The sequence below is a fragment of the Xenopus tropicalis genome, chromosome 1 (genome assembly GCF_000004195.4).
Source record: "Xenopus tropicalis strain Nigerian chromosome 1, UCB_Xtro_10.0, whole genome shotgun sequence".
Taxonomy (NCBI): Eukaryota; Metazoa; Chordata; class Amphibia; order Anura; family Pipidae; genus Xenopus; species Xenopus tropicalis.
Genome location: NC_030677.2, coordinates 106,880,517 through 106,903,794, shown reverse-complemented (window position 1 = coordinate 106,903,794; position 23,278 = coordinate 106,880,517). Strand labels below are relative to the sequence as shown.

At 38.4% G+C, this 23,278-nt stretch overlaps 1 protein-coding gene across 1 annotated transcript in view; it reads right to left on the bottom strand.

Moving 5' to 3' along the window:
- tmem59l (transmembrane protein 59 like) overlaps positions 1-21,685 on the bottom strand; it is a 29,903-nt gene extending 8,218 nt beyond the window's left edge. Inside the window, 4 exon segments of the mRNA NM_001128001.1 lie at positions 3,222-3,371; positions 9,713-9,807; positions 13,784-13,889; positions 21,463-21,685. Coding sequence (NP_001121473.1) covers positions 3,222-3,371; positions 9,713-9,807; positions 13,784-13,889; positions 21,463-21,627 — 516 coding nt within the window. The 5' untranslated portion in view covers positions 21,628-21,685.
- Positions 21,686-23,278: the final 1,593 nt, after the last annotated feature.

Sequence of the window (23,278 nt, the reverse complement as noted above, 5' to 3'; positions counted from 1 at the left end):
CTGCTCTTGGCTGATGTCAGTGACCTGAAGTTAGGGATTGACTCACAATGTTCTTCTTTCCCCTGCCTGCTTGCTCTAGTCTCTGCCTGTTCACATCTAAACATTCATACACGCCAACCAATCACGGTCCTGTCTGGCTGCTCCTTAAAAAAGTGAAGTACTGCTCCGGCACTTTAAGCTTGGAGCTAGACTTTAGTTGATGGAAACACAGGCAGAACTTCAAGAAACTGAATTCAGCATAATTATTTAAAAGCATTATATTCTTAATTAAACATAACAATAGGTTGATTCTATCACTTATGTTCCATAGAGTGAAAACACCATATACCACTCCCACATAGGGGACAAAAATAACAAAAAAACACAACTTACTGTGTCCAAAGCAAAGTCAATGGAGATTCATGCACTGACTACTCATTATATAGGGAACACAAGCTATGACAAAAGTTTCAGTCCTTATATAAAACAGCCCATCTGAGAATACATGTTCCCATTGCAAAGGTTCTTCTGTATGTAATGTATTGATTTGCATATGCGCCTAATGATCTCCCCCATGTCCAATGTACAGAGCATTATTATCTTTAGTTGTGGGGATATAAACCATCAAACCAACAACTTCTATCAAACTGCCAGTTGCATCGGGGTTTCTGTGCATTATACATGGGGAGAGGCCAAACTGTGCAAGTAGGTGTATAGGCAGAACAACATGATATGTACAGGGGAACCTCTGCACAAACACTATGGGGTCGATTCACTAAAGTTAAAAAAAACGAGTGATATTTATAGTATGCGTTAAAAATATTATCACTTCTTATATTTTGAGAATTAACGATCGATTCACTAAAAGGACACTTGTCAGAATTAAGAAGCGATGTTATTGTCGTTATTTATCTGGCGATGACATATTTTTAAGCGTTTTTTTAAACCATGCAATATATTTATGCGTTATTTCGTAGCACGCGATATTAGCGCACGCTATTACGCACGTAACCATTACTTTCTGAAAACTACTGTTCTGAAAATTACCATTTCCCTGAAAACTGGAGGATGCATCACTCTAGGGCCAACACATACTTGAAAAAAATCCGACTGCAAACTCCATCTTGTCACTGCAGACAATCACCAGCTGCAATTTTGTTTAGTAACGCCTACTCCTGGGAGGTGTTAAGTTTCACAGTAATTATCGCCACATTTTATGTTTTTAACGCTTCAAATATGTGAATTGTGAATTATGTGTTAGTATTACTTCTTACTGATAATTACCTCAACGCGACGGAAATAATGCTTTGCGATAATCAGGATTTTTGCTTATGCAATATGAGTAGTAATGCATGCGAAATTACTTTGATGAATTGGTTCTTAATTATCAAACACTTTTTAACGCATAAAACTATGCGTTTAGCGTTAATGACCTTTAGTGAATCAGTTCCTTCCCAGACATGCTGATTTGCATACGCAAAGTGACTGACACTAAGTTCAGAGTTTGTGCTCTCACTATAATAAACAGGCTGTGTATCAAACCCACGTTCTGCTCAAAAACCATTGGTTCAAAATGGTTTTGGTTGTGCTACCGTGTTTCCCCGAAAATAAGACACTGTCTTGTATTTTTTTAAGCTCCAAAATATGCACTAGGTCTTATTTTCAGGGGATGTCGGGGAAACAGGGTATATAACTCTCAGCTTAATATAAATGCAGTAAGTTGTTTGTAGAATGACAGAATGCAGGACCTTTTCTGTTTAGAACATGCAACAATTATCTTCTAGATTAATTTCTTAGGTGATAGAGCTATGATAACATTTGGAATTCTGTTGTAAAAAAAGTGACATCTAAATGTGAAGCTAAAGCTTGGATAGGGAAGTGCGTATATTTTTATGTGCTGTAATCCTGTACACCTGTGTCTCTATGCCAATGGGATAATTTAGCCAGTATCATTTATGGGAATCCCTCCAGGATTAATTTTTGGATCCCCTTAGACTCAAGAGAATTGACCAATAAGAATTCTGATTAGATTCCCATCACTATATATCAGCCATTTAGATATTATCTTACATACAGAGATAATTACATCAGTGTTTCCTTCATTATATGACACAGGAATCAGACATGGAGATAAGGACAGACTTGTTCAGTGTTCGGAAACTGTGTTTAATTCTTCCAACTCCAATTGCAGGAACAAAGAACATGGAGCCAGATTTACACACATCCGCTGGGATTCTCATTGGAGGATTATATTGCATATTTATGCAGCCACTGGCTCTGGAGAGCTTGGAAAAGTTTTATTAAACAATCCAAAAAACTTTAAAGCCCACATTACATTACATGGCAACACAGGAATTAGTGCAGTTTTCATATTGTGATTCTAATTATTAATCAGCCTTGCTGTATCAGCTTCTATGGCAGATGTTACGTGATTTGTGTTGTTTGTTTTGATAATTTACTACGTTCCCTAAGCTTAGCCTCCTGGCAGCAACCCAGAGCTCAAAATACAGCATTTCTAATGACATTCTATTTTAGACTTTAGTTCTTCTTTAAGGGCAGACAAGTATTGGAATTCTCTACCAAGTAAGGTAGAAATTAATGGTCAGGGTGCCTTCCATTTTGGCATCATGAAAGATTTCCCTTCTTGAAAGGCAGACTTGGCAGTAGGGGGGTTTCTTTTTCTTCCTCTAGATCAGTGATCCTTGGCCAGTGGCTCATCAGCAACATGTTGTTTTCCACCCCCTTTAATGTTGCTCCCAGTGGCCTCAGAGTAGGTGCCTATTTTTAAATCTCTGGCTTGGGAATAAGTTTTGGAAGCACAGAGACACAGTTTTACCTCAAGCAGAGCCTCCTGCAGACTAGCAGTCCACATGGAACTACCAAACAGCCAAGTACAGTCCTTATTTGTCATCCCCCCTATTTCATGCTTGTGTGGCTCCCCAACACTTTTTACATCTGAGTATGGTTTACAAGTATAAAAGGTTGGGGATTTCAGCTCTAGATTAATTTTAAGAGTGTTTGGAACACCAGAACTTAATGAATGTGTTTTTTTTCACACAAACTATGGTATTATGATACTCATATTTGTCTTTCATTGGATCAGTGCCAATATCAATGCACCTTAGATTTGTATCTAAAGAAGTGATTGTAGGAGATATAGAAATTTCTTGTGCATCTTGTTGCATCATTGTGAGATTCCTTTAATTAAATCCAATGGACAACTCAATATCAAAATTTCTTACCTGGAAAACAACCACCTTTCCATCATCTGCCTGTAGGTAGAAGGTCCAAGTAGAAGAGATAAAACTCTGAGCTGAGCTGACAATGTCACTGCAGAAGCCAGATATGAGGTCAAACACAGAAAAATATGAAGGAAGCCGGAGATCCAGCATCTGTCACAGACAAAAAAGTGGTGTAATTATTACTGAATGGAAAAGAAATAAATGAAGATTTTCATTCATCCAGGTCATGGTATATCTACAAACCGGATTCCAAAAAAGTTGGGACACTAAACAAATTGTGAATAAAAACTGAACGCAATCATGTGGAGGTGCCAACTTCTAATATTTTATTCAGAATAGAACATAAATCACGGAACAAAAGTTTAAACTGAGAAAATGTACCATTTTAAGGGAAAAATATGTTGATTCAGAATTTCATGGTGTCAACAAATCCCAAAAAAGTTGGGACAAGGCCATTTTCTCCACTGTGTGGCATCTCCCCTTCTTCTTACAACACTCAACAGACGTCTGGGGACCGAGGAGACTAGTTTCTCAAGTTTAGGAATAGGAATGCTCTCCCATTCTTGTCTAATACAGGCCTCTAACAGTTCAATCGTCTTGGGCCTTCTTTGTCGCACCTTCCTCTTTATGATGCGCCAAATGTTCTCTATAGGTGAAAGATCTGGACTGCAGACTGGCCATTTCAGTAGCCGGATCCTTCTCCTACGCAGCCATGATGTTGTGATTGATGCAAAATGTGGTCTGGCATTATCTTGTTGAAAAATGCAGGGTCTTCCCTGAAAGAGATGACGTCTGGATGGGAGAATATGTTGTTCTAGAACCTGAATATATTTTTCTGCATTGATGCTGCCTTTCCAGACATGCAAGCTGCCCATGCCACATGCACTCATGCAACCCCATACCATCAGAGATGCAGAGGCTTCTTAACTGAGTGTTGATAACAACTTGGGTTGTCCTTGTCCTCTTTGGTCTGGATGACATGGCGTCCCAGATTTCCAAAAAGAACTTCGAATCGTGACTCGTCTGACCACAGAACAGTCTTCCATTTTGCCACACTCCATTTTAAATGATCCCTGGCCCAGTGAAAACGCCTGAGCTTGTGGATCTTGCTTACAAATGGCTTCTTCTTTGCACTGTAGAGTTTCAGCTGGCAACGGCGGATGGCACGGTGGATTGTGTTCACTGACCATGGTTTCTGGAAGTATTCCTGAGCCCATTCTGTGATTTCCTTTACAGTAGCATTCCTGTTTGTGGTGCAGTGTCGTTTAAGGGCCCGGAGATCATGGGCATCCAGTATGGTTTTACGGCCTTGACCCTTACGCACAGAGATTGTTCCAGATTCTCTGAATCTTCGGATGATGTTATGCACAGTTGATGATGATAGATGCAAAATCTTTGCAATTTTTCGCTGGGTAACACCTTTCTGATATTGCTCCACTATCTTTCTGCGCAACATTGTGGGAATTGGTGATCCTCTACCCATCTTGGCTTCTGAGAGACACTGCAACTCTGAGAAGCTCTTTTTATACCCAATCATGTTGCCAATTGACCTAATTAGTGTTATTTGGTCTTCCAGCTCTTCGTTATGCTCAAATTTACTTTTTCCAGCCTCTTATTGCTACTTGTCCCAACTTTTTTGGGATTTGTTGACACCATGAAATTCTGAATCAACATATTTTTCCCTTAAAATGGTACATTTTCTCAGTTTAAACTTTTGTTCCGTGATTTATGTTCTATTCTGAATAAAATATTAGAAGTTGGCACCTCCACATCATTGCATTCAGTTTTTATTCACAATTTGTTTAGTGTCCCAACTTTTTTGGAATCCGGTTTGTAGTATAAATAAATCTAAAGCAACTGGACTTGTTAAGTAATCATTCAACCAGTCAGTTGAACTGAAGAAGCTGCTCGGATGAGTAGTGAAACGTCTTCAATGATTACTTAACAAGTCCAGTTCTTTAGATTTATTTATACTAGATGTTTGTGAGTGTAATCTTTTTTAAGTATTAAAGGTGAAGGAAACATGCCTAATTTTGGCACTCCCCCTGTGATTGTAATCACTTACCTGATACCCAAGGCCTTTGCTTTTGTTAGCAGAATACTGCCCTGGCCCTGGGTATTTCTGCAGAAGTTCTTTGGAGTGATCTTCCTTCTTCTTTCTTCTTTTTGCCAGGGCATGCGCATGCGTACTAGGGTGAAAAAGCCAGCTTTTTGTTTATAAGTTTGGCTTTTTCTCTTGTACACATGTGCTTGCCTGGACCGTAACAAAAAGAAGATGGAAGAATCCAAAGATGTTGCCAAGATTCTTCTGCAGAACCCTGGGCCAGAGCAGATTTTAGAGAACAGAAGCAATGGCCCAGGATATCAGTGACTTTAATAACAGGGGGTACCTAGCATTTTGACACACCCCCAGTGATTTAAAATGAAGTTCTCCTTTAAAGTGTTTTAAATGTTCCTTGCACATGCCACTTTTTAAAGCTATACAAGGGCTAAGATAATGGGTCAGAGTGAACAATTCTAATGCCTTCAACCTTGATGCACTTTATCTTTATGATAAGTCTACAAAATTTACCACAAGCACCACGGAAGTTATATGTGAGTCCCTATCCTACCCTAATTAACTGTGTGTGTGGTCACTTTTACATACTACGCTTCACTTTTATTTGATGTTGTGGTTCTAAATAGATGTAGCATTTTATCACCATTAAGGCCACTTTTAGCTGATAAAAGGTTTCTTGCACATATACTGTTGGTGATATACAGAACTGTGAAATACTGCATTATTATTTATTTTCTGCACTTTTATTTATTTATTGTTTCTTTCTCTCTTTTATTCTCTGCTTTTGGAGCATTCCTGTGACAAATATTTTATTTATGATTTGAAAAAGGCCGGTTCTTCCCCTTCCTTATGAAGGAAGACTATACTGCATTATATGCATCTAGGTAGATAAAAATTAAAAGCAAGATATGGCTAGAAACTATAGTTCTTGCCAACAGGCAATGAGCTAAAATATATGTTTTTAGAATAATGACAGTGCAATCTGTTCAATCTAAAGATATTGCTTAGTCCTTTGCTATAACTAGAGTGTACATAAGTGTTCTAGGTGGCCAGCTCTGCATGGCAATGTGCACACCAAAAAGCCTTGTGATGCCGAGTCATTGTTCAGAGTAAATGTCAAAGTCTGCAATCTGATTTGTCTCTCATGCTGATGGATGGAGGATTTACACACTCCAGCAGTTCCCCATTGTGATTTGCCAACAGAAACCTTTAGCTTGCTATTGACAGTTGTTAATGGTGTGGTTTTTTTGTCCCATGGCCAGTGAGTGCTCTGCTGTGAATACAAATTTACAGCATACTAAGCAGTATAAAACAAAAGGAGTTGGATGCACATTCTAATTCAGTCCTTTCATCAGAATAAAGCGTAGTTTAACTGGTACACTGTTTTGAAACCATTAATTAAAAAGAAAAGTATACTTTGAACTCTTCAACCATTTGTGAAAATCATATTTACATTATTAAGAATCAGTTTTATTTCCACATACAATACTATACTTTGTTAATGGAAGGTTAAGCAATGCAGCGTTAATGTTACACCATGAGACAACTGTTGCAAGAGCTCTCATGCACAACCCAAAGTGATTTGTGATGGCTGTACAAACTAATGGGACTTTACTATTCTTTACTATTCTAATTTAACAAAAAGCAATATGAAAAGAACACTGCAACCACATTTTACAGAGTTATTTACTTACTGCACCACAGTTGTGCCTTATTGTAGTCTGTTGCACATAAAATCCTATTCATTCAAGGTATTTGCGTCAACATGCTCTCCTTGCAAGTACATAGAGTTTTACTCAGTGCTGGGCGCTGTGGGAACCCTGAAGCTACTGCCACCATGAACCAGATGGTAGCTCCAGGGTTTCCTCAGCAATTGCTGCAGTGCAGTTGTGCCAAAAGAATCGGACAAATTGCTCTCATGCCGGAAATTATGACAACTCCTATAGTGTACAAAAACTGGAAAATGCATCCATTGAAAAGGCATTTGGTCCATACCAAGCAGGGCGAGGAGGGGGTCAGGGGTTTGAGCAGTTTGCCAACAGTGTACATCTTGGGTGCCAATTCTACTTGGCCTGGCTCTAAATGTGAAATGCATGAGCTACTGGGCAATCATTCTTCAGCACTTCACTCATTCCCAACATACCCCAAGCTTGAAAGAGGGTTAGCACTAAGGGGGGAATTCACAAAAGTGGGGATAGCCCTTTTTTGGAGTAAAACTGGTGTAAAACTTTTTCTCCATATTCTTAGCGGTGAGAGAGGACGCAGAGGAGAAGCACTATACAGGGCAGGACTGCTGAACCCAGAAACGACACTGCAGGTCGGGAACAGGGAAAGAAAAAGGAGCAGCCACCTGATCCATACCAGTGACTCCTGACATGCGCATCCTATACTCTGTTTGTGAGTGTATTGGGAAGTTTTATTTATATTAAAGTATTTAAGTTTTTACACATATGGCGTATGCATTTATCCCACAGTAAGTGCACAGAAGGGGAAGGGAAGCGGAAAGGTCGTGGAATTAACCTAAAGTTGCTAAAGTTGGAAATTTACCTATGTGAAGTGGTTCCTAATACTGCCTGAAATTAAGAGGTGGGAAAGCAGAGAGTCGTGAGCTACAAGTGAACCAATTGGATGCCATATAAACCCAAGGGGGTCTGTAAGTAGATTGGCAATCGGAAAGGGATATCACAACTGGGCACAAAAGGGTGATATAAGTAAAAGTCATCACTGGTGTTAAAAAGCACATGAGAGTGCACATTGTGAAGTAATAACAGTATTACACTATATATTTTTTTTTTTTCTTCTTTTCTTTATAAGACCTCATCGCTAAGTCTAAAGCAGAAGAGGGCACTTTGGAGTTATTTATTGAATTTTATTTGACCTGGGACATGAGGTATCTGAAGTGAGGAGCATACACTGAGAATTGCACTTATTTATATTTGTACAAACAGAAATCTGCCTAAATTCCGCCACTTTTCAGTTTTTGGTGACAGGTTACAGACACCTTTGTGAATTTGTCTTTAAAACAATATTTAAACAAAAATTTTAATGACATTTTGAAAATGGAGTAAAGCTCAGTGTAACTCTGTCACAGCAATTCCAAGTTCTTCTGTGTTGCTTTGTTTCACCCAGTCTTCATTTCACACATCCAGTAGGGACACCATTGGGCCTCATTAGCATAATAATGGGGAATAGCAGCCTATTGTCAGGGGACAAGTTTCTGAACAATAGGTGCAAAAAGCCTCATTAACATTATATAAACAAGTAAAACACTGATTAAACAAAAAAGTGTAATTTATACAATTGTATATAAAAAGTTTTTACCTCACATTTGCATTATTATGCTAGGTTTAGCAATGTATGAGGCAATGATAACGTTTTAATTGAATATATTGTATAAATCTTTATTTAAAGGAAAAGTAAAGCCTCCCAGGCAAATTCTTACTTTTAGCAGCAGTGTCCCCTCTTTAATCACTTTATTGACACTTTCCCCAACTTTTCTGTGGCCCTATAGCAGAACTACAGAGATGCTTGACAGCTCTGTCCCCCCCACTTTTAGCTGCGTCACTTCTGTTCCCAGCAGCCATTTTGGTTATCAGCAAGCAGCACATACACATTGGCACCAACACTGGGATATTGGGGTACTGTGAATTCAAGGTTGGACTGGCCCAACAGGGCACTGGGAAAAAGCTGGTGGGCCCTAATATTACCCTTCAGGAAATGCCCTTAAAGTGAAATGACAGCAAATAAAATGCAAAATCCGTCTGGTAAAATCATTATTGCAGGTCTCATGTAGATATGGGGCTTGGTTTGATAGCACATCGACAGATTTAATAAGAGCTAATGACAGATTCTTAAAAATTGCTGGTAAAATGTCATCTAAATGACAAAATCTGAAAACTTTTTGTTTAAAAGACAAATTCACAAAAGTGAAGAGAGAGCAGGGGCGCTTCTGCCATGAGGCGAGTTGAGAAACTCGCCTCAGGCGGCAGAAGCGCCCCAGTTACAAGGGGCGGCAAAAAGCCGCTCCTGGTAACTTTAAGAGCCAAATTTCTGGTTTTTAAACCGGAAATTCGTCTCTTCTAGTGCAGAGAGCGCAATTGCGCTCTCTGCACTAGCGATAAGACCGCCCCCGGACCCGCTCCTGCGCTGGAGAGGTAAGCGCTGGGGAGCGGGGGGGGGGGCGGCATCCAGGAGCCGCCTCAGGCGGCAAGAGGGGCCCAAACGCCCCTGAGAGAGAGGTTTATGAATAAGGTGGAAAATCCGATCTCCCCTTTTATTTTGTCTCAATATCACTGCTTCTGTGAATTCCTCTCAATGAGTTAGAGCTTTATAACAGCTGCAGCCAAATTACGCTTGATCTGCTAAGTTAACGCTGCAGTAAAACACGTCACGTGGATAAAATGCACTTTTCAATGATACACTCAAACGATACCTTTTCTTTTTGGTTTTCAACTTCAGGCAGCTGTTTTCTGCAGCCAATGATACATCCATATTGTTCATCAGCTTTGGCATAGGCTTCAACGCAGGCTGTAAAATACAAAAAAATATGGCTGATAAATGATCCATACATGGCAGAAAGGGAAGGTATCAGTCACATACCGCAATGCTGTTTAAATTTAGTGTCTCACTACTAAACATATATAAATCATTCATCAATCTATTAAAACAACACTGTTTTTGCAAGTGAAATCATCATTTATAAAACACAAAGCTTCCACTGCATGAATGGATTAGAGACTTTATGCATATAAGAACAGAAACATTACATGTATAAATGTTTTCTATTTGGTAGTGTAATAACTGGTTGAAAAACCTCTATTCACTTAGAAGAAACACCAAACTTTCTGCTCTCTAAAGCATACAATGCCATTTGTGTAAGACCACAGCCTTTTCTATAACCCTTTTCTTATCTTCTGTCTTGTATTCTTGTCTTTTTTCATTTTATGTCTACTGTTTTTGTAAACATTAATCTTATCTGTTAAGGGTATTGCTGCACAATGTATTTTTATCCCCCAAACCTTCCCATTCTAACTGAGAGGATGGATATTAACTTGACAACAGTAACACTGAAACTGTCTCTTTCATAGTTCGCAGTTCCATTGCTGATTTTGAATTGAGTGGGCTGACTGTGTTCCCATGTCATGCTTTGTGATTCAAAAAGATATGCTGCAACAAAGATAATAAAAGCTCTTTTAATATCTAAAATGGGCACCAGTGCTTGGCGCAAAGTCGTGCACTAATTTGCATGCAAAACACTATACACCTAGTGCCAGTGCACAATATGAACAAGGTACAAAATACAGAGTACAATTACAAGAGAGTTATCAAGAGAGGGTTAGCAATAACAAGATTTCAGACTGCTGGGCATAGATGGCCAGCATCCTGGGCAACCCGGCAGGCCACTTCGCTGGGGGGGGGCAAGGTGTGCCATCAATTGGTGTTCTTTCCTTTTCCTCTTTAGATAATTGCATTACACACCTAGTGCACCCATTATTCTTGTGCGAGGTTAGTTTCCCCTTGCTCTTAGGGTTTGGATAATGACACTTGGCCACTGGGGCGGACAAGGGCCCAGACTAGGGGGCACATTTACAAAAGCACGAATGCTCCGAGCATATTTTCGCCAATTATTTCGGGCGTCCGCACGAATTTTTCGTATGGCACACGACTTTTTCGGATGTTTGCACGAAAAAATCGTAAAGGTTTTACCACTGTTTACAATTGTTCGGTACGAAAATTTCGTGACTTTCGGATCGCCAATACAATATTATTGTGACTAATACAATTTTTTCGTAAGCATTTTCGTGATATTTGCGATCTTCCGAAATTTTCGTTTCCAATACGATTTTTTCCCATTCGTGATTAGGATTCGTGGATTAGTAAATGTGCCCCTAGGTGTAGGTAACAGAAGAGGTACGTGCTTACTGCGCCTCCACTGTGGCAGACAAATGTTACAGACAAATTCCAAACTGTCTCTGTTGCTTCAGCACAAGAACTATTTGTTAGCAGCTGAAACATTAGAAGTGTGTTTTCTGAAGTGAAGACTCATACTACAAACTCTAGCAGTCTGATGGACAAGTATCGATTTGGTGGATGCCAGATGAATGCTACTTTTCTAAAGGTTCCTCCTGAAGGAGGAATGTTTCATGATAACTGTAATTGGTGGTGGTGGAGGAAGAATGATCTGAGGCTGTTTTCCATGGTTTAGCTCAGGGATTTAGTGATCCAATGAAAGCAAACCTTGACAATTTCTGGTTCCTACTTTGTGGCAACTGTTTAGAGAAGGCCTATTCTTTTTTTTAACTTAATAATATACCCTTTATGCCAGGCCTGATCGCTCGACATCCATAGCAATAGTTATTGGGATTTACTACCACTCATCCACATTCTTGAATCAAAATAAATTCCAAAGACAGTGTTCCAGTATGTTGAAGAAATCTTTACCAGAAGTATTATGCACAGCAGAAAAGGAATGGCGGTACACTGTACTGAGATGTTGGGACAGGCAGGAACTAGACATAAGCCACCATGTTTTTGCACTTTCACCCTGTCCCGTCGTCTTCACCTCTGGGCATAGGACCTGCGCCCAGCATTGTCTGTGTTTGCCAGTCCTGTATTCATGAGGGGAAAACTGGGGTAGGGAAGGCATGTAGGCCTCTCAGCAACAGGTGCAAAATGCAGACATTTTCTCAATAATAAATTACCCTTTATACTGTTTTTAATAAATGTGAGCTGACAGAAGTTTCAGGCCAACAGCACCACAGATTCCATGTTTCCAGGTTTCAGGCTAAACTGTGTGTTTACAAACACAAGAGAGAAAGCACATTTTGGGGCAGATTTATTCATGTACGATCGGTCCGAATCTGACTTTTTTGTACTGAGTGTATTTTCTGCGACAATTTCGTACCTTTGCGTGACTTTTTCGTACTTTGCGACAAAATTTGTGCGACAAAATCATATTGTCGTGTCGAGTACAAAAGTTTCGGATTCATTCAAGCTTCAGTATCGCGACTTTCCTTGGGCCAGGTCGGAGCTGCAGGGTGCCATTGAGTCCTATGGGAGGCTTCCAAATCATGTATAGAAGGATCAAACAATATTATCGTGATTATTCCAATTTTTTCGTAAGCATTTTCGTGATGTTTGCGATCATCAGAAATGATCATATTCAATCTGAATTTTACCCATTTCGGGATTCAAACTCGTACTTTAATGAATGTGCCCCTATGCCCAAGGAAAGTCATGATACCAAAGGTACGAAAAAGTCACGCAAACGGTACGAAATTGTTGCAGAAATTACGCTCAGTACGAAAAAGTCAGATTCGGACCGATCGTACATTAATAAATCTCCCCCTAAGAGTAAATCAACTGCAGCTCAGAAAAATAAGGAGAGATACACCAAGTACTGTATATGGCAACACAGCTGGAATTCTTCAGTAGCCAAAGACCAGTGCCAAAACATGAAAAGCAGATGATACACAAATGAAAACAGATATCATGAATGTCAAGGTGAAAGATGCATTTACAGTATATGCCAAATTTATTACTGAGGAAATCCTTTATATAGAATTTAACTAAGAGAGGGGGAGAGAATAGAATTGATTAATATTCACATTTTAACACTGCATCTATTGTTTCTTTGAGCACAGTTTGTAATATAGATTTAAAGTTACAAGGCTGATTAGTAATTCAGATTCATATAACATCTCTAAAACCAGTGCAATTAGCATCCGAATGTAATAATCAGCCCTGTAACATCAGTTTATATGACAGGCCAGCCTGCTTTATAATTTGCAATGACCCCTAAAATTAGCTTCTCAACAGTTGCACACTGAAAGCATTTCTATCAGTGGGTTTAGCTGCACTTCATGTCAAGCAAAAAATCCAGATGCAGATGTGTTGTTTGTAAATATGGAACACATCAGTTGCAACAGGATGGGGCTCAAATCTGCACATGGACACAATGACATTGGAAATGTGTAAAAAATGCTGCACTATGTGAAAAAACATGGCAACTTGCCTCCATAACTGCATACTGCACTTTGTAAATGTACCCTTATATTTTAATAGGCAATTAAGACAGATCATTTCTTTATTTTATCTCATTTTCAAACAATGGTTTGTCGTCTACAAAAAGCACCTTTGACATTATTGTGCATAGCTTCAGGGGGACATTTTTTTAACTACATGACTGCCTCAAACCATACTTACGGTATTAGAAACACACAGAATCTTACATTACATTTTCTACTCATCTAATGACCCATAGCAACTAATCAGGAAGTAGCATTTACTGGTCAGCTGTGTGAAAACAAACATCTGAACGGTCGCTATGGGATACTAGACTTTATCCTACTAAACTAAACTTAAGACATAAAAACTATATTACAGTACATTACCCCATTAATATCATGTCACTACTGTATAAAGCTGAATACATAAAGCATGGATTTGGTGCATCTCCTACATAAAAGATGCAGATAAAACATACATAAAGCATGAATAATACCTGACTCGCATTCAGCTCTGGTGGTGTTGAGTTCAGCAGTGACATCCACAAAGCGACAGATGGAGAACAGCCTGCAGCCCCTAGAACAGGCAGCAATGACAGCATCCTGTGGACAGAGACAGAATGAATAAACCCATTGTACTTGACAGTGTAGGTCATGCCAACAAAACAATCTACATTTATAAATCTCTTTTTGGTAGTTAATTATCTCAATGTAAACCACAACTCTCCGTGATATTATCTTAATTATTTAGTTTTACTTTTTCCCATTAAAGTACAGTATTTAAAAAAGAGATTTTTAAAACAAAACTAACAATTCCATGTATAGAAAAGCTAACTTTTTTATAGTTGGAAAACAGTCAGAAAAGAATTCTCCTGCAAGCATTGTGCTCATCAGAGCCGTCCAGAAGCTAAGGACAACACCTAAAGCTATCCCCTGGCCATCATCACTCCACCCCACCACTCCCTGCTTGCTTACCAGGCACCTCTTCTCTCCCCACCCCCACTCACCACCTCTCTACCCAGTTATGCCCTCTTTTTTGAAGGGCAGTAGTTAATGAAGGCAGCAGAGGTATGTATGTCCCTCCTCTTTTGTGCCCTAGGCAAGTACCTTAGATGCATACCCTTCAGTCAAGCCCTGGCATCCATTTAATCTTGCAGCTTAATTTTAGCTACGCCCCTTCTACTCACTCATAGATATTCAGAAAGGCACCAAAAATATCAAGTGATGGTGACCTCCAAAAGCTAGCCTTATTTTTACATCACATTTTTGATGTCATAAGATCTATTATCTAGAATGGTTGGGACCTGGAGGTTTCTGGATGATGGGTCTTTCCACAATTTGTAGTGCCATGGTTTATCGCTACTAAGAACACTGACACTTTAAAAATTAACATGATTTGTCCCATCTAAAGTACATGTGCATTCTGCATGTTTCCTCAGACATAAAACAACACTTGAGGATAGTAGGCCTTAAATATCAACACTTGCCTCCAACACACACATATATATAATCTTAATGCACACATTCATATGATACATACCCTGGTGCTAACAGAAATTATTACTATATACAAAAAAGCTGTTGCACTACATGAGCTTACAAAGCACAATTTATTTCACAATTAACGTTTCGATCCTCACATGGAGGGGTCTTTATCAAGGTTCTTGAAAAAGACCCATGTAAGGGTCGAAAGGTTGATCATGAAATAAATTTTGTTTTTTTGTAAGTCGCTGCACCGTAACATATATATATATATATATATATATATATATATATATATGTGTGTGTGTATATATATATATATATATATATATATATACTAGCTCTTTATATGAGCTAGTAGTCTATCCAGTACTCCCATCTGTTTATGGCAGGTCATATGGCTTGGTGTCATGTTGGAGCAGTAAGGCTCCACATAGATTTGAAATTTTCAACTTAGAAAAGTCTGGTTGGAATCCACGTTTGAGGGAAACCCTTCCCAGTAGGGGGTAATTCACAAATACCCCCTAAAGACGCACCCAGGGACTGTGGAAGGTGACAACATAAACAACTTCATCAGATAATGCGGGGCCAGCCCGTGGAAGCAGGAAGCTGGTTTCTTTGATCTGTGATCAAATAAGTCAGTTGTGGACCTAGAACAGCAGGGGGGAGCAGCTATCAGAAAATATGGATTATAGAAATGGATCCATATCTCAGCTGCTTTAAGGTTCACATCCTCATAAATCACATAGGATTTATGAGCAGGCCCCAGGCTCCCCAATGATACCAAACAGGGGCGACCTATACCCACCAGTTAGGTGGGATGGGTTCGGGGGGACTGGGAGATGAGACACCCCTCATGTTTGGTATCATTTTGATCGCCCACATATAGGTTAAACAATCCCATACTTTCATATTAATATTGGGTACTGGCAAGTACCAATATCATATGAAAAGAAACTGGCATTAAACGTGCAGCTCTCTACAGGGGGAGGTCATGTGACAAGCCCCTGGGCACTCCCTCCTCATGAATAAGGTAATGAGGGAGGGGCCCAGCGGGGGATAAAAACACGCATGCCCAGGTATGCTTTAGCTCATTCTGAGGTCCCAATATGTTGGGTGATGGGCTCAAGATTTTCCAACTCTTGCCTCAGAGGACACAACAGATCACTCAGTAATGTACTTAGAGTTTTCTCTGTGTTTTTATCCCCGTTTATTTTATTAACTGTTTTGCATGTATATGTCTCTTTTGTAACATCTGTTTAATGCACTGTTTACCCTTGTAATATTAAATATAAAATTTAATAAGTTCTGTCCTTAGGCTCTATATCGATTCCCATGTACCTCGTATGACTGCTAAGGCCTAGGTGTATCAACTGCTTGGTTGTGTGTATGTGTATTGGGCAGAGGGCAGATTCTGTGTAGATGCTAATTAACTAGTGGGCTGCTAGCAGGGGGGTGGGTTTGACTGTAATTTTAACCCTGTGGCTGCTAGTGTGCTGTTAAATTAGTGAGAACTAACCCTAACTGCAGTAAGAAAGTTTGTGTGTGATACATTTGTGTAATTAGGTTTCTATCGCCTGTTAATGATAGATGGTGGCAGTGAATAGTGTATTTGGGGCGGTGGTTTGTTTGGAGGTGCTTGATGTTAGTCTAACCTGTGTGAAAGGTGACTGAGTGTAACCCCCTTGTTCCCCGTCCCGCTGTCAGGCGCGTCTGTGAGTGGCGTTTCCCTGACACTTGGCTTGGTCATAAGCCTTGGCCCTGACAGCATTGTACTCTGCACCTTGCGCCAGATTTTTAGTTTAGTGCAAGGTGCAAAGTGTAGCAATGCTAGTGCTCTATAAATGAGCACTAAGGGGAGCACATTTGAGCATCTTTTGCTTTAGCACTTGAGTATAAGCTATAATAAATGAGGCATAATGTATGTTTTATCCCAAGTCAGACCTGACACATAGTGCATAAACAAGCTAAGCAGCAGTACAGCACAAATGGCTTTTGTGTACATTACCTCAAATAAATAAATAAGCAAAATGGGCTGCTTATATACTGGCATCAACTACATCATGCTTAGAGCATCAAGCTTGCCTTCTGTCATAACCATACCACCTCCTTCATTTGTACTGTATAGAAGGCTTTTTCTTTCTGCCTCTGAAGGTCTAAAAGGTCTCTATGGGTTTATAGTTCAATGCACTTGAGCTTGTTCTGCAACCCAGAGTAGGCTGGTAATATGTAACTTTGTAACTTTCTTCTATCCAATAAATAGATAGCTAACTAATTCAATGTATTTGTGGATTGAGAAACACTTGTTTCCTTGTGATATATTCCCTTTATACCCATCAAGAACACAGTGTGACTGGGTTGGCAAGCTTACCTAGTAGACAAAAATGTCCTTCAGAGAGTAGAACCCCCAAAGCATGTACTTAAACAATATTTGTAGACCAGTCAGCTAAGTCAGCTACTGACACTGTCACTGTAACACACCCTTACTAAAGGAAGAATTTGTTTGGACTCAAATGTACTATGCTAATATGTAGTTACTCAAATAATTAATTACAGTGCCAATTTATAATTACTATATTATTGATTCCTCTTTTAACCACAGTAATAAGGAGTAATAACAATTTGTGCAAAAAGACAGATAAGAAATACAACATGGTGTTTTTCAGTTTTATACACATGGAGACACTGCCAAGAGACAGCTTTTAGTTTACAGGGATTTAGTCATGATTTTTATGGTTTACTTTCTATTTCTAAATAACACTGTGCTATGCATTAGAACTGCTTTCAAATAACCTATTGTTTCTCCTATTCACATGTAACTGGAGGAGTCCAAAGCCAGACTCTGATTTTTTTACTATTGAGTGTTATTCTGATATCTACTGGGAGCTGCTATCTTGCTGCCTTCACATTTTTCTGCTGTTCGGCTGCTGGGAGGGGGGTGATATCACTCCAACTTGCAGTTTAGCAGTAAAATTTGACTGAAGTTTATCAGTGCACAGGTCACATGGCTGTGGCACCCTGAGAAATGAAGAATATGTCTAGCCCCATGTGAAAATTCAAAATGAAATATAAAAAAAAATCTGTTTGCGTTTTTGAAAAACAGATTTCAATGCAGGATTCTGCTGGAGAAGCTCTATTAAGTGGTAGCATTATGTTCATTCTTTTACTTCTAGAGCATGATTTAATACTCCTCTAATTTAGAATATTTGCTGTTGGCCATCAATACTTTGCCTTTTCAATAAGCCTTCTTTTAATTCCTCCATGAATAGTAATGCAATAAATTACATCTCACTGTAATCTCAAGTTTTATCATATAATATGCAGATAAAGGCATGCCCAGTCAATATTTACATAAACAGATATAACAAGTATTAAGAGTGGACATTGGAGTTAACCATCCTAAAACTGTATTAGGGTGTTCTGCATTAATCCAACCAGGGAAGTTTTAGAAACCTTGATGCCTGGTTTTTCATAAGCAGCATATTGCTGTCAGGCTGCTTAGTCCAGAAGACACTGAGAGAAGTCATCACTGAAACATGTTGGGGGACTGGCACTGGAAAAGACAGGAATGCCATCACTGGAACAGGCTGAAATGCTGGCACTGAAACTGGTGGAATGGTGGCACAGGAGCAGGCGGCGGAGCGCATAGGGCATGGGGTCTAGGCAAGGTTTGGAAATCAGTAACAGTTACTCTGAGGCAAAAAGTCAATGGAGCAATCAGACAATGTTGGAGCCAAAGTAAAATCTGACCAAGATACCAGACTATATCCGGGTTTTAGTGATGGAAACAGGGTAATCCCAAAACTTTTGGTGTCAATTGCAGAGAATTAACAGGAATAATAGTGTTTCTTTATGCAAAACTACCACTGTTATGGACATTTCCCCAGTGGTCTCAGAAATTATTTTGGTTGATAAAGGTTTGTGATCTGTAGCTAGGAAATGTAATGCTGCTGAGAATCCCAGAAGTTTGGCAAAGTTGAAACTCACTTTTGCATGGTCAGAAGCAAAATGAGAGGGCTAAAGTACAAACTGGATAAGGCATTATAAGATGAAGTATCCTGCTAGCTTGAGGTTCACCACTGTGGAGTAAAGGAAGTAGAATCCAGGGATCCATTATCAGACATGCAGGAGGAGTGGTAGTAGACAGCGGCTTGCAGTTCAGAAGCTAATAGGTGGCAACAATGGCTTCCAGAAATATTCAGAACTTTTAACTGTCCATATGTCTCCAGCACCTGCAGAATTTTCTCCAACTAGTAAATGCTTTCCACTAGTTTGGACAGTGCTTCCTCAAGACAAGGAAATAAGGACTAAATAGGAAGCCGGCACTTGGGGAATAGCAAAACAGACAATCCAGTACAGGTATCGGACCCCTTATCTGGAAATCCATTTTCCAGAAATTTCTCAATTAAGGAGAAGCCATCCCCCATAGACTCCATTTTAATCAAATAATTCACATTTTTAAAAATGGTTTCCTTTTTCTCTGTGATAATAAAACAGTACCTTGTACTTGATCTCAACTAAGATATAATTAATCCTTATTGGAGCCAAAACAATCCTATTGGGTTTTTATTAATGTTTAAATAATTTTTTTAGCAGACTTAAGGTAGGAGATCCAAATTACGGAAAGACCCCTTATCTGGAAAACCCCAGGTCTCGAGCATTCTGGATATTGGGTCCCATACCTGTACAGTAAAAAAATTCTGAGAAAGAATGTGAAATATTTCTCCATGTTTAGGATCAAGTGACCCTAAAGTAGTTATGTCATTTAGCAGCTCCTATTAACAAAACATAAGCAACCCATTCAGTTGTTACCAGAATAAAAACTGGCAAATACACACAAACAACCAAGCACTGAATCTTCTACCTAAGCCACCTAAAATATGGTATCTAGAATTTTATATAATATACAACAGCCACAAATATCCTTCAAATTACATCCTTATAAATAGAGCTTAGCGATGTAATTTGTATCACATGTACCCCCTGCTGTAAAAATATGAATAAAATAAAATACTGGTAGCCCTTAAATATATATATATATATATATATAAAGTCCCAGGGTGCCAGCACTCATCTCAATTCAATTAAGTTTATGTGCCAGGTGCCATTAAGTTAATGCACAAGGTGCCAGATAAACAATTGGATATATAATAATGGGATGGATCCAGACTCTCTGGGATGAAAAAAAAAAAAAAAAATATATATATATATATATACACACACACACATACACTATTTGACTTGTGTATATTTTTATAGCACTCACAACAGACCAGGGAATATTAATATATTTTATAAATGTATACATTTTCTAAGGAAAAGTGATTTTTCATTCATTTATTCACCACACTTTTTGTTTTCTAAATGCTTGTGTGCAGGCAAACTACACAAATAATAAAAGGGAGACAATAATGTCAAATTTATTTACTCATTTTTTCTTTAGCCGTTTGTTATTTTAGATAGATAGATAGATTCATAGATAGATAGATTCATAGATAGATAGATAGATAGATAGATATATTCATACATAGATAGATAGATTCATAGATAGATAGATTCATAGATAGATGATAGATAGATAGATAGATGATAGATAGATTCATACATAGATAGATGATAGATAGATAGATGATAGATAGATTCATACATAGATAGATGATAGATAGATTCATACATAGATAGATGATAGATAGATAGATTGATTCATAGATAGATAGACAGATAGATAGATTCATAGATAGATAGATAGATAGATAGATAGATAGATAGATTCATACATAGATAGATGATAGATAGATAGATGATAGATAGATTCATACATAGATAGATGATAGATAGATTCATACATAGATAGATGATAGATAGATAGATTGATTCATAGATAGATAGACAGATAGATAGATTCATAGATAGATAGATAGATAGATATATTCATACATAGATAGATAGATTCATAGATAGATAGATTCATAGATAGATGATAGATAGATAGATAGATAGATAGATAGATGATATATAGATTCATACATAGATAGATGATAGATTGATTCATAGATAGATTCATAGATAGAAAGACAGATAGATAGATTCATAGATAGACAGATTCATAGATATATAGATAGATAGGCCACTGTCCCCCTTTGCCTATGTGGTAATGCAATAAAGCTAGCCAGCATGGATGCATCTAGTGACTGAATGCTGAGATTGCATCTCTATAGATGTGAAACAAATTCTGAAACGTGCCACAAGAATAAAGGAGGGAGGCAGAAAGAGGCATACAGATGAAGTAATGTGGAATGGAAGAGATGGAGCCATTAGCTAGCTAAAGACTATGGGACAATGGCTCCCCTGACATACACGACATGATGTGTAACTTTACATACCGCACTGGCAGTGGCACAGCTCTTAGTTACTCACAAGGTAGGAGGGTCTGTATCTCTGATGTCTAATCATACGATGTACGGCTAAAACAATAATATGGAGCGAAGGGGAAGCTGTGTGGCTGGTTACATATAATCTGACACCTTGCAGATGGTGCCATGACACACACAGATTTTATGATTTTAATATAACCAGAAATGACTCCCCAGAGTATGACCTACAGCAGCCACCCAAGCGCAGATGTAAGTACTGTAGCCATTGTAGGGAGCGGTTTGGGCACCTAAGTGCTGGCAGGCTGGCCACATACACTTACTTGGGCTGAGCTCTGCTGCTGGAAGATAAGCTGACACTGCTTGCTGCAGGATGTGATGTCTCCCAATTGGGAGTCAAAAGGATCAGCTGCAGACACCGCAGACACTATCACTATGAGGGAAAGGAGGAGGCTGAGGTCGCAGCTCCAGTGTTCAGGTGCCCCCATCCTGCCAGGCTTTTATATCCCGATCCAGGTGCAGATGCCCAAGCAGAGAGACACTCGCATCAGCAGCCGTGGTACTCTGTGCAGTGTCAGAGCTGTTCTGACGTCATGCTGAGAACGCAAAGGACTCTGGGAGAGGGAAGGGAGGGAGTATAAGATGCAGAAGTTGCTGGGGAATTCATTTGCAGACATGTGAATGTTAGGGGATCGCTTTTCTCGGCTTAGTTTCTCTCACCCTGCCTGGCATTTTCCACTTATGAGAGGGAGTTAAGAATGGGAATCAACACACAACCTATCTGCCTTTGGTGCACCAAGAGCTGCATTTTTTTTTGGTGGGGGGGATGGATCCAGACTCTCTGTGATGAAAAAAAAATATACACACACACATACACTGTATGACGTGCATATTTTTATAGCAGTTTCTTATTGTTGTTACTATATTATTATGGATTTATGGCAAATATATTTTTAACTTATAACAGACCAGGGAATATTAATATATTTTATAATTACATACTTTTTCCATACAAAAGTGATTTTCATTAATTTATTCTCCGCACTTTTTGTTTTCTAAATGCTTGTGTAGAGAAAAACTACACAAATAATAAAAGGGAGACAATAATTTTCTTTAGCTGTTTGTTATTTTTCTACCTTCATGATTAATATTTGACCAAAATCAGTACCATACCTTAACTACAGAACAAATATGGTGCCTGTACCAGAATCCTTGGAGCCTGGGGTTTTCCCGAATAAGGGATCTTTCCATAATTTTGATCTCCATTCATTAAGTCTACTAAAGTTTATTTTAAACATTGAATAAAAACAATAGAATTTTTTGCCACCAATAATAATAATATTATGTTTTACCACCAATAATTGATTATTCGATAGGATCATGTACAAGACACTGTTTTATTATTATAGAGAAAAGGGAAATCATTATTAAAATTGTAATTATTTGCTTAAAATAGAGTAATCAGCATTTTTTATATAGATAGATAGATTCATCCATACATAAATAGATAGATAGATAGATGATTAATATATAGATTTATACAAAGATAGATTGATTCATAGATAGATAGATAGATTTATACATAGATTCATAGATAGATAGATAGATAGATTCATAGACAGATTCATAGATAGATAGATGATAGATAGATAGATAGATTCATAGATAGATGATTGATAGATAGATAGATAGAGACGATTAATAGATAGATTTATACATAGATAGATTCATAGATAGATGGATTCATACATAGATAGACAGAAAGAAAGATAGATAGATAGATTCATACATAGATAGATTCATACATAAATAGATGATAGATAGATTGATAGATAGAGCGATAGAAAGATAGATTCATAGATAGATAGATAGATAGATGATAGATAGATAGATTCATAGATAGATAGATAGATGATTAATAGATAGATTTATACATAGGTTCATAGATAGATAGATAGATGATTAATAGATAGATAGATTTATGCATAGATAGATTCATACATAGATAGATAGATAGGCCACTGTCCCCCTTTGCCTATCTGGTAATGCAATAAAGCTAGCCAGCATGGATTCATCTAGTGACTGAATGCTGAGATTGCATCTCTATAGATGTGAAACAAATTCCGAAAGAGGGATACA